Source organism: Mesoplodon mirus (assembly GCF_964341445.2).
Source record: "Mesoplodon mirus genome assembly, chromosome: 9".
Taxonomy (NCBI): Eukaryota; Metazoa; Chordata; class Mammalia; order Artiodactyla; family Ziphiidae; genus Mesoplodon; species Mesoplodon mirus.
In genome coordinates this window covers 82,378,972-82,392,173 of record NC_138985.1, presented here as the reverse complement: position 1 = coordinate 82,392,173, position 13,202 = coordinate 82,378,972, and the positions used below count along the sequence as shown (strand labels likewise).

Sequence of the window (13,202 nt, the reverse complement as noted above, 5' to 3'; positions counted from 1 at the left end):
ATACTAATTGAATGTCTATTATGGTAAAAATCTCTGCTTCATGGAGTTTGTATCCTAAGGGAGGTAAAGAGAAAAAATTATAAACCAACAAATAAAATAATTTCTCAATATTATGCGCAGTGAAGGAAATAGGCAAGAGGCTAAGATAGAGACTAACAAGGGAGGACTTGCTTCAGATAGGGAAGACATGGAAGACCTCTCTGAGGAGTGATATTGAGGCTGAGACTTAAAGGATGAGAAGGAGGTAGCAAAGTAGAGAGGAAGGTATAAGAGCAGTCCAGTCTGATTGAACAGCTGTGCAAAGTCCTGTGACCAGATGGGACTTAAAATGTTCTTGGGAATGAAAGATCAGTGTGTCTGGAGGACAGGTAGTAAGGTGGTGGTGGTATGAGCTAAGATGAAAGAGACAGGTAGGGTCTGGGTCATGTAAGACTCTGTGGGCCTTGGTAAAGGGATTAGATTTTATAATGAATACAATAAGAAGCTACTGGAGAGTTTTAAGCTGTGTGTGTTTGTACATATATATGACAGTTTGTGTTGCTGTATAGCAAAATGACCAAGTGAGTTAGATTAGGGGGCAAGAGTGGAAACAGAAAAACTAGCTAGGATAGTTCAGGATTTAAATGATGGTTGCTTACATGGAGGTAGTGACAGGGGAGATGAGGCAAGAGTTTAAAAGCACTGGAGGTGGAACTGACAGAATCCTATGAGTTAATGATAAAAGAGAAACCATCCTAAGAAAAAATTGCTCAATGACATATAAGTGATATGATATGATATTTATCTTTCTCTGTCTGACTTCACTTAGTATGATAATCTCTAGGCCCATCCATGTTGCTGCAAATGGCATTATTTCATTCTTTTTTTTTGGACACAGCGGTGAATTTATTTATTTAGAAAATTTTTATTTTATATTGGAATATAGTTGACTAACAATGTGTTAGTTTCAGGTGTACAGCAAAGTGATTCAGTTATACATAGACAAGTATCTATTCTTTTTCAAATTATTTTACCATTTAAGTTGTTACAGAATATTGAGCAGAGTTCCCTGTGCCATACAGTAGGTCCTTGTTGGTTGTCTGTATATTTTAAGTAGAGCAATGTGTACATGTCAATATGGCTGACTAATATTTCATTGTATGTATATACCACATCTTCTTTATCCATTTATCTTTTGGTGGACATTTAGGTTGCTTCCATATCTTGGTAATTGGAAATAATGCTGCTATGAAGATTGGGATTTGTGTTTCTTTTCGAGTTAGTGTTTTGGGTTTTTTTGGATATATACCCAGGAGTGGAATTGCTGGATCATATGGTAGCTCTATTTTTAGTTTTTTGAGAAAGCTCCATACTGTTTTCTACAGTGGTTGTACCAATTTACATTCCTACCAACAGTGTAGGAGGGTTCCCTTTTCTCCATATCCTCTCCAACATTTGTTAGTTGTGTTCTTTTTGATGATAGCCATTCTGACAAATGTGATGTGATATCTCATTATGGTTTTGATTTGCATTTCCTAATGCTAATGATTGGTGATGTCGAGCACCTTTTCATGTGCCTGTTGGCATCTGCATTTCCTCTTTGGAAAAATGTCTGTTCAGATCTTCTGCCCATTTTTCAATCAAGCTGTTTATTTTTTTGATGTTGAGTTGTATGAGCTGTTTATATATTTTGGATATTAACCCCTTATCAGTCATATCATTTGCAAATATTTTCTCCCATTCAGTGTGCTGTCTTTTTGTTTTGTCAATGGTTTCCTTTGCTGTACAAAAGCTTTTCTTTAAAGTCACTACACTGATTCTTCTTGAATAACTTTGGCCTAACTTTGGCCAAGATCTGACATGCTGCCACAGTCAAAAGCATGTCTCCACACTGCATACTAGAAATGGATTTACTGGGTAAACACAAATGCCAGCCTGGGTTACTAAATAATCAGCCTCAGTGCTTGCTTGAGAGCCCAGCAAAGGGAGGGACTCTGTTAACAACATGAAAGGAGTTTCAGGGGGAGAGAAATTAGGAGAAGATCCCTTTGCAAAAATTTTTTTTGGAAGCTGTGATGGTTAATTTTATGTGTCAGCTTGACTGGAGTACCCAGATATTTGGTCAAACATTATTCTGGGTGTTGCTATGAGGATGTTCTCGGATGAGATTAACATTTAAACTGGTAGACTGGGAGGGCAGACAGCAGAAGCAAGAAGAACTACAATCCTGCAGCCTGTGGAACAAAAACCACATTCACAGAAAGACAAGATGGAAAGGCAGAGGGCTATGTACCAGACGAAGGAACAAGATAAAACCCCAGAAAAACAACTAAATGAAATGGAGATAGGCAATCTTCCAGAAAAAGAATTCAGAATAATGATAGTGAAGATGATCCAGGACCTCGGAAAAAGAATGGAGGCAAAGATCGATAAGATGCAAGAAACGTTTAACAAAGATCCAGAAGAATTAAAGAACAAACAAATAGAGATGAACAATACAATAACTAAAATGAAAACTACACTAGAAGGAATCAATAGCAGAATAACTGAGGCAGAAGAACGGGTAAGTGACCTGGAAGACATAATGGTGGAATTCACTGCTGTGGAACAGAATAAAGAAAAAAGAATGAAAAAAAATGAAGACAGCCTTAGAAACCTCTGGGAAGACATTAAATGCAACAATATTCGCATTATAGGGGCCCCAGAAGGAGAAGAGAGAGAGAAAGGACCCGAGAAAATATTTGAAGAGATTATAGTCGAAAACTTCCCTAACACGGGAAAGGAAATAGCCACCCAAGTCCAGGAAGCACAGAGAGTCCCATACAGGATAAACCCAAGGAGAAACACGCTGAGACACATAGTAATCAACTTGGCAAAAATTAAAGATGAAGGAAAATTATTGAAAGCAGCAAGGGAAAAATGACAAGTAACCTACAAGGGAACTCCCATACGGCTAACAGCTGATTTCTCAGCAGAAACTCTACAAGCCAGAAGGGAGTGGCATGATATACTTAAAGTGGTGAAAGGGAAGAACCTACAACCAAGATTATTCTACCCAGCAAGGATCTCATTCAGATTCAACGGATAAATCAAAAGCTTTACAGACAAGCAAAAGCTAAGAGAATTCAGCACCACCAAACCAGCTCTACAACAAATGCTAAAGGAACTTCTCTAAGTGGGAAACACAAGAGAAGAAAATGACCTACAAAAACACACCCAAAACAATTAAGAAAATGGTCATAGGAACATACATATCGATAATTACCTTAAACATGAATGGATTAAATGCTCCAACCAAAAGACACAGGCCCGCTGAATGGATACAAAAACAAGACCCTTATATATGCTGTCTACAAGAGACCCACTTCAGACCTAGGGACACATACAGACTGAAAGGGAGGGGATGGAAAAAGATATTCCATGCAAATGGAAATCAAAAGAAAGCTGGAGTAGCAATACTCATATCAGGTAAAATAGACTTTAAAATAATGTTACAAGAGACAAGGAAGGACACTACATAATGATCAAGGGATCAATCCAAGACGAAGATATAACAATGATAAATATATATGCATCCAACATAGGAGCACCTCAATACATAAGGCAACTGCTAACAGCTTTAAAGAGGAAATCGACAGTAAAACAATAATAGTGGGGGACTTTAACACAATTACACAAATGGACAGATCATCCAAACAGAAAATTAATAAGGAAACACAAGCTTTAAATGACACAATAGACCAGATAGATTTAATTGATATTTATAGGGCATTCCATCCAAAAACAGCAGATTACATTTTCTTCTCAAGTGAGCACGGAACATTCTCCAGGATAGATCACATCTTGGGTCACAAATCAAGCCTCAGTAAATTTAAGAAAATTGAAATCATATCAAGCATCTTTTCTGACCACAACACTATGAGATTAGAAATGAATTACAGGGAAAAGAATGTAAAAAACACAAACACATGGAGGCTAAACCATACGTTACTAAATAACCAAGAGATCACTGAAGAAATCAAAGAGGAAATCAAAAAATACTTAGAGACAAATGACAATGAAAACACGACAATCCAAAACCTATGGGATGCAGCAAAAGCAGTTTTAAGAGGGAAGTTTATAGCTATACAAGCCTACCTCAAGAAACAAGAAAATTCTCAAAAAACAATCTAACGTTACACCTAAAGGAACTAGAGAAAGAAGAACAAACAAAACCCAAAGTTAGCAGAAGGAAAGAAATCATAAAGATCAGAGCAGAAACAAATGAAATAGAAACAAAGAAAACAATAGCAAAGATCAATAAAACTAAAAGCTGGTTATTTGAGAAGATAAACAAAATTGATAAACCATTAGCCAGAATCATCAAGAAAATGAGGGAGAGGACTCAGATAACTAAATTGGTTCATTTGTAGATATGTGAATGGATCTAGAGACTGTCATACAGAGTGAAGTAAGTCAGAAAGAGAAAAACAAATATCGTATATTAACGCATATATGTGGAACCTAGAAAATGGTACAGATGAACTGGTTTGCCGAGCAGAAATTGAGACACAGAAGTAGAGAAAAAACATATGGACACCAAGAGGGGAAAGCGGCAAGAGGTGGGGGTTGTGGTGTGATGAATTGGGAGATTGGGATTGACATGTATACACTGATGTGTATAAAATGGCTGACTAATAAGGAAATAAAAACATTAAAAAAATAAATTGGTAGACTGAGTAAAGCAGATTGCCCTCTCTAATGTGGGTGGGCCTCATCCAATCAGTTGAAGGACTGAATAGAACAAAAAGACTGATCCTTTCCTGAGGAAGAGAGAATTCCTACTGCCTGACTTCTTTTGTACTGGAACATTGGTTTTGTCCTGCCTTTGAACTCAAAGTGAAACATCAGCTTTTCCTGGGTCTCAGCCTGCCAGCTTTTGGACTAGAACTACACCATCAGTTCTCCTGGGTCTCCAGCTTGTTGACTTACCCTGCAGACCTTGAGACTTTTTAGCTTCCTTAACTTGTATGGACCACTTTCTTACTCCTTAATCTCTCTCTCTCTTTCTCTATATGTAGTTTCCTAATATATTCATATATGTATATTTCATATATATATTTCCTATTGGTTCTGTTTCTGTGGAGCACCCTGACTAATACAGAAGCTCTTAATGTAAACTTAGCCAAGGCCAAAATAATTTCTGAAATGTGCGTCTTAAAAAATTCCAGTTAAGAAATGGCAAAAATTCAAAGCAAAGCCCCCTCCCTGAATGTATCATTTATCAGTGGAGAAAGTTAATATCTATCACATAAAGTTGTTGGGAGCTCAAATTAGGTGACATAAAAAAAAAAATTGAGTAAACTGCTAAACAAATATTTCTTATTAATTATAACTTTCACCTGAAGTAACTCATGAATGTTGATGGTCTTAGAAGAGCCCAACTAAATGTGGAAAATGTGGTCTTGAAAAGTGGAAAACCACCCCCCCAAAAACATACTACAAATGTGTACACACACCATGAATATGCTTATTACACACACACACACACACACACACACACACACACACCACAGAAATCAACACATACAGACCTGTTTTGAGGAAAAATAATAAAGCTGACTGTTAAACATTTTTATTGTGCAGACTTATAACTTTACAGGACATGCAGGATAAAAAAGTGTAAAATATCAGTAAGCATATAAAATTTCAGCAATCTTTTGGACCAGCACTTGATTTGTACAAGGGACTAAGCATCTATATAGAACAGACACGTCTTGGGATACACAGTTTACAGATTGAATCACAAAGAAATTTCCCAAGTGATTTTCCTCATATAAAGATAAAAATATCTTTGCACTTAAAAATTATTCAGTATAGTACATTTTCAGTTATGTACACAGTTTAAAAGTAAAACTATGTCCATGCCAGTGTCTGTTTTAAATGCAAAAAACCTAAGTAGGTAACAGGTTGGCAATTAAAGTGTCAGGAAAACTGGAAGAGGCCAAAAAACAAACAAACAAAAAAACAAAAAATAAGCAGAATTCCAACAGGTGTATGGAAATAAAAATAAAAGCATAACTGAAGGTTAAAAATAAAGTCCCCCTTGGAAGAATCTTAATATGAGCAGGAGGAATAAAAAGCTTTTCGATGTACCAGGCAGCTTTCTGTATGACTCAGGTTTACAGGTAAAATTCCTCAGTTTGAGTTCAGAAGAATTTGAATTTATTCCAGCAAAATTACCTCAATCTTTTATTACTGCCCCCCCACCCCCATCTTCTCTCTGAGCAAAGTGATGCTTGGATTAGGTCCAAAGCTCCTGGCAGGGGGAGGGGCCATGTGTCACAGCATTACAGACAGTTGCAAGTGCTTTACTTTGAAGGGGTCACATTTGCAACAACTCTGACAGTCTCACACAATGGCCTCCATTTTATGAGCCCTTCCCCGGAGGCCCACTGATCAGCTGAAAAGGGAACACAATGTTCAGCCACTAAACCACCCCAGTGATGGATTAGTTTGGAGTCAGGAAAGCCTGATTATTCTTGAAAATAAATGAAGCTGAATAGACATGCTGACCTCATTCAGCTGGTGAGAGACAGGGAAAGTTGGCTTCTACTCCTGCCAGCCCAGAGAGGGCTTGGCCCCATTTATCCACCTTAATTCATTTAATGGGGCTGATGTGGACCATACTCGATATGGGTAAAGATGTTGTGTCATCAATTGCAGACATGAACTTCATCTGATTCTGTATCTCAGAGTCAGAAACAAGTGTGAAGAACTAGGTAATGGATTTTTCTAATTTTGGTCTTCAGGGAGGCTGCTGACCTAATGAAAGTTGATGAGGTGGACACTATTTGAAAAGGAAAACCTGAAGAACAGGAAGGCACTTAGGTGTCACCATCTATATAACAAATATTCAGGCATAGAAAGTATCACAGGTTAAAATTTCAGGAGAGTAAGGCATTAGTCGGATCATGTGCAGATTATATTTTCTAACTTGATAAAGATCACTATATTCCACTGGATCATTAAAGTGAATGGCAGCAATTCACTAACAGTTCAGAGGGAAGAGTTGGTTGAAAACTGCCCATATACCTGTTCACTCAATGGCAGTAGCCTGGAATTCTTCCCTTACCATAAAATGATCAACATTTTAGAATAGGCAGTTGAGGTTGTTAGTTCTCTTTTTTTTTCCTCCTCAGTTCTTCATATTTCTCTCAAATTATCTTTCAACAATAGGTTCATATCTCAGCCAATAAAACAATGATCCAAATGTAAGGAAAATATTTTAAATGAGTTTTAAAAATTCATACCACCCCAAAAATAGAAGACATAGCTCAGAAGAGACAAATAATAGTTATGAAAACTGAGTGATTTCTTTGCTCTGAACCAAGAAAATTCATTCATATATTGTTGCTAACAACTTGAAACTTGAAATTGGCACCAAGAAAATTAAAAGGGACAAAAAGAATTGGATATACTTCTATCCTTGAAATGTCATTTAAATTTCTTTCTGCGTGTTGATGTGGATATTGCTGAATATTTTGCCAATAGACTCAAATAGCGGGTCACAGAAGGTGTGGACGTAGATGGAATAGACACGGCTGATGCACTGAATCTCAATCAAGAAACTCTTAATGCACGGTACAACTGCCCAGATGTGCAGAAAAGAGAGAATGGCAAAGTAAATGCCCCAGATGAGTGCCATTGGGATGCCAAAGAGGGCAGACAGCAAACGGTAAAACCAGTACTTCGTCACAGTGAAGGTGGTGAAGCTGGCCTTCCAGATGCCATCGAAACTGTGTGTCCCTTCTGGTTCTGCAATCACATCTTCAAAATCAATCTAAAAGGAAGAAGTGACAGAACATGAGCATGAAATAGAAGGAAAAAAGAAAAAAAAACCCATTTCTGAGTATGCATAAATATATATTAGCTTTTAAGTACAGGTTCTGTGTAAGGTGCTAAAAGGCACCCAGCAGCATAAGCCTCGCTTGGAATTTGTAGGAAATTCAGAGATTTGGGCCCCACAAAAATCCCTAGGAGTGGCATCAAGGAGATTTTCTAACACGTCCTCCAGGTGCTTCTTTGCTGTGTGAAAGGTTGAAAACTGCTGCTCTGAGGGAAACTAAAAGGATATGATAAAATTCCTGCCTTCAAGTAAAACCCAGCAACATGGATAAGTATACATGGCACTCAATAAAATGTAAATGACATGACCTAAGTTAACTGACTCCAAGACAACTACACACACAATGTTAAGGGGTAGTTAGTTCATAACTGATTATCAACTCTTCAAACACTCAACTGGTAGAATATCTTCAGGAAATTAGATCATTGTGAGCTCTGAGGATTCAAGAAGTCTTCATGGGGTGGTGGGACTTGAGCAGGGATTGGAAAATGGGGTATGATTTGGAAAGGAAGGAAGAAGGGATCTTGAAAATGCAGTGAGCAAGGCCCCAGGAACAAGGAAGGATGATACAGTGAGTGTCAGTCACAGGCAGATAGACCTGTGTGGCCACGGCTGGAAAGATGGGTTGAGGCCAGATTCAATTTTATTTTATATACAGTGGGGGTCTATTGAAGATGTTGGAGCAGAGGTATGTAGCCACATTCAGTGCAGTCATTTATCAACATGAATTTGATATCAGTGTCCAGCCCCAGAATAAAGGAAGAGACTCAAGGCAGAGAGATTCTTGCTGTATCCCAAGTTTGAGATGGTAGGGCCAAAACTGGAATAGGCCATGAAAAAGAAAAAAGAAAAGAATAAATAATGAATTTCAGGATGTTAAAGGAAGAATCCACAGGACTTAATTACTCCAAGGATAGGGAGAGAGAAAAGCCTAAGATGAGCTTTGAGCTTTGAGCTTCAGGTTTTCCTGCTAGAGAGAGCAGAGGTGACATTAAAAGCAAGAAGAAAATTAGGAAGGCAGTTAAGAAAATGTTAAGAGAGAACTTAATTTTTGAATTGAGCTAACAGTAAGGTTTTGAATAAGGACAGATGCAAACATCAGTGGTCCACACCTGTACTAGTCCCTTTTGGTGGCCACTAGGAAGTAATCAAATGAGTTTGCAGTCACATAGCACTTAACAGTTACCAAGTGCTTCTACATGCATTGTCTGCATGTGATCTGGGGTTTCAAACCAATCTGGGAAGGTAGGTTGTCGTTTTACAAAAGAAGATACTTAGGTTTAGAGAGGTGAAGGTGACTTGCTAAAGTCAAACACAAAGCAATGGTGGGGACAGAATGCAAACTTGGCCCCTTTCCCAAATAGCATTCTCTCCCACAGTACGTGTTCACTTTAGCAATTAATTCCCAGGAGCTTTTATCCCTCTGGAAGGATTATATAGACTAAACTTAAGCATAGGGTAAAAAAATTACCACCAAAAGAATAGGACAGAGCCAGCTTAACTGCTTGGTGGTGGCAGCTATATGAAGGGATCTAATGTAGTTTGAAATCCAAACAAGTTGATGACTGCTAGCAGCAATCCAGCTAATCTCAGGATTAGGGAATTAGGACTTGGGTGATTCCATGGAGCCTCTCAGTGCCAAGGAGCCACTTTTGATTCAACACAATAAAACCTCTTTCGTAAAAAGTACATAATACTTACCAATAGTTAAGGTTTATTTTCTAGAACATGCTGTTTCTTGATCTGTTGTCCAATGTCCTAAGAATATGTAATATATAAAAATGGTATGTCCACAATTATCTAAATGAAGTAAATTTATTGTTGTTCTAATGTTTTCTTTCTTCATTTAGATCTAGACTCAGAAGTAAACATTTACTTGTGTGTTTTCAAAGGCTGTTCTAAATTATGCGGCAAGTCAGATCAGTCCTTTAATGAAGTTTCTGTGCAGTTTACTTGTCTACTATGGCGTTTTGCTCAGATAATGCATTTTCCTAGAGCTATTAAAAATAAAGCCCTGCTGTTTTCCTTCATTCAACTGAAAGGTACCCAAAGAATTTTATTTTTTAAAGATGACCTTATTTTGTAAGAGGATTTGGTGAAGTCAGAATGAATGCACTAGAGCAGGTGTTCTTAATCTGAGTCAAAGGAATGGGCAGTGTTGGTCCATGAATGCCCTGGTGGGTGCATACATTTTGAGTGTACAGTAGAAAAGGGTCCATTGCTTTTTATTAGAAAATAGTCTATTACCAAAGAAGGCTGGTAAGCACTTTATGGGAACAGAGGGTTCCTATCTCTTTACAGAACAGAATTTAAGCATGTCTGCCTAGAGATTCTTTTCCAAGGGAATGGATAGTTACTAACATTTGTTGATCGGCTATCATGATCAAACACTGTTCTCATTTAACTTACAGCAACTCTGTAATTTATTATTCCCATTTCATAGAAAAATGTAAGGTTTAATAAGTTGTCCAGGTGAATAAGAGGTGGATTTGAATTTCTAATCTGGTTTGAAAGATACCGACTCTTTCTTCAATACCACATTGCTTAAAAAAATATTTTTCAAATTTTCTCTAAGACAATTATAGTATTTCATAATTAAAAGGAACATTAACAAAAAAGAGTTTACTGAATTTAACCCTCTGGTAACTGTAAGAATTCCCACAGTGTGGTCTCTGAGGACCGTGTTATGATGAGGTCATACACATATTATACACAATTGGTCCTTAGTGAAGATCTATGAACATATGCATGTGTGTAAGATTTCTCAATGATAAGTTAATTTTTCTAAACATAAATATAAATGCTTTTTTCGATGAACATTTTGGAAATTCTTAAGCTTTATTTTAACTTGCTTTATTTCAAAGCAAGTTTAGTGCTTTTTTAGTGCTTTCCAGAAACTGCAGTGAGCATGATTTATTTATCCTCAAATATCCAAGTAAATTTAGAGCAGGTCTCCAGGGGTGGACAGCAACATGACAAAACTAACATGTTATATAAATATATTCAGTTAATTGCGGATTTAGTCTTAAAAACTTTAAGTGGCTTAAAATAATATTAAAAGTAGAGCCAATTAGATGCAGCTGAGAAAAAAAATAAGGCAGGTTAAGGAAACACAATGAAGCCAGAAATAATGTTTAATTTCTCTCCACCTCCATTTCTGCAGCAGTAATAGTAATAGGTTTTTTGTGAGGAGAACATGAGAAAATTTATGCAAAGTGCTTAGCATGGGGATAGAGCATTGCAATACAGTAAATGCTTAATAAACGGCATTAAAAAATTACTTGCTCTGGGTGACTAAGCTTTATAATTGCAATAAGAGAAACTATCAGCTGCAAAGTATATGGTGGCTGTGAATTCAAACCTCATCAATGCTTCAAAAGAACTAACTTCCATCTGTAATCATCTTTACCACAACCCTCTGAGATGCGTGCTCTTATTCTCATTTTACATATGGGGCTACTGTGGGAGGTTAAGAAATTACCCAAGGTCACAAGGATGATAAGTGGCAAAACTGGAACTTGTTCTACTCCAAGTTTGACCTTTTTTTGCTTATGTATCCCTAGGACTATAAGCTCTTCCAGTAGCCTTATTTGCTTAAGTTTCAGCCATATAGATATGCTTTCTAAAACATTCACATTTTGATTATTGAAGGAATTACTCTTGTTAATGTTTCCATTTTAAGTTAGGACATCTAGTAACTAGGATGTTTTGCATTTTTGGTACTGATTGAATTTCCATGGCCCTGAACATTATGTTCTCACAATTCTGGGCACCTAGCCAAGGACTCTCTCTAATTGGCAGATAAGGAAACTGAGGCACGATTTAAATGGGCCAGACATTCTCAAGGTCCCAAGTGAATCAGTGGAAAGGCTGAAATTAGAACTGTAACTTCCTGATTCCCAGGCCTAGGTCCAGCCCTGCCCTTCACACAATTTCCCTAGGAACTTACATCTCTCTCCCCAGGTCCTTTCTCTGCCTACCCCATTCGTATCTCTAGGTCTCCTGTAAGTCTCTCACTGTCTTCTAAGACATAGACTTGAAATGTATCTCTGTGTGAGGTTAGGAGAAATGTCCTTTTCTCAACACTAATACAGACATTTCTGTACATTTATCTAGGGTGAAGAAAACTGGAGGGAATATTTTGAAAAATATCCTCATTGTGCATTTTGATATGTATTCATAATGCACTGAACCCAACAAAGTTCTGTTAGTAATCAGTCATTCCATCTAAAGGTAGTTCACAATTCCATCAATCAAAGCATAGTTGCTTTAGCAGATTCATAGGTATTTAAAGCTGAAGGGATCCTTAAAGAAAAGGAGTCCCATCTGAGATAGAGAAATCGATGGGCAAAGCTGTCAGATGACTGGATCAAGAATACTTTCCCACTTAATGGCAGGCACAGGATTGGAATTCAGACTTAGAAACTCTCCTAGGCTCTTCCACAGCTGTCTGCTGTCACCACACACCCTCAATCACCTGGATGCTACATTCCGTGGTCAATGTAAAAAGCAGCTAGGCTTGTATGTGAATTTGAACATCATTGAATGAATGACGATGCCTGTTTCTGACAATCCCCAGTGTACTCATCGTTCACATGCATCATCGGTTTGATTTATCCTTTATCAAAGCTGTCACTCTGGCGTCCCATTCCCTCAGGGACATACTCCTCTTATCCCTCTATAGGAGGGCAGGTCTTGCTCAGAGCAGAACTTTATCTACTCACCTAGATTTGGAGCAGAACAGCAGTTAGAGATTTGCTTTTAAACAAACACAAAAACCAAGACATGCAGGTGCCATTTAGTTTCTTAGAATGGGATGCCTCAGATGAGGCTGAGCAGCTTCTCCAAGAACTGATTTTCTGTTCTGTAGTCTATGGAACAAGTTGCGCCTCTGGCCCGAATCATTATGCAGACCGCAAGATCAAAGGCATAAATATGCTTCAGTGATATTTCTGTGTCTTAATAGATGCTTTATAAGGAGTCAACAGTTTATATAACTAGATTTTTATAAATGACATTAAATACTTTTGTGCAACATTGACTTATGATGCTATAATTTTGGAAACATAAGTTAACAAAAATCTATCAGCAGATGTTCAAGAAAAGCAATCTGTCTCATTGTGTTTTAATAATAGCTGGCTAATACAGTAAGTCTCAGAATATTTCATCTTGTTAAATGTATGCAATGGAAATATTTAAAAAACATTTTATATGTACACAGGATTAAAAAACCATGGGGTCATTTTTTGTCTCAAAATTTGGACATTTTATTTATGAATAAGGAATTTTCAAGAAGGAAACTTTAAGTATATTTGAGATTTAATAAGCAATGATG

At 37.3% G+C, this 13,202-nt stretch overlaps 2 protein-coding genes across 4 annotated transcripts in view; one reads left to right on the top strand and one right to left on the bottom strand.

The window, feature by feature from the left end:
- TFEC (transcription factor EC) overlaps positions 1-13,202 on the top strand; it is a 662,156-nt gene that overhangs the window by 95,069 nt on the left and 553,885 nt on the right. The gene's annotated exons all lie outside the window — the stretch shown is intronic.
- The window catches only part of CAV1 (caveolin 1), a 33,643-nt gene continuing 26,018 nt past the window's right edge, over positions 5,578-13,202 (bottom strand). For both annotated transcript variants that reach the window (XM_082631608.1, XM_082631607.1), the window contains exon 3: positions 5,578-7,801. In XM_082631608.1, coding sequence (XP_082487734.1) covers positions 7,460-7,801 — 342 coding nt within the window. In that variant the 3' untranslated portion in view covers positions 5,578-7,459. The remainder of the gene's footprint in view (positions 7,802-13,202) is intronic.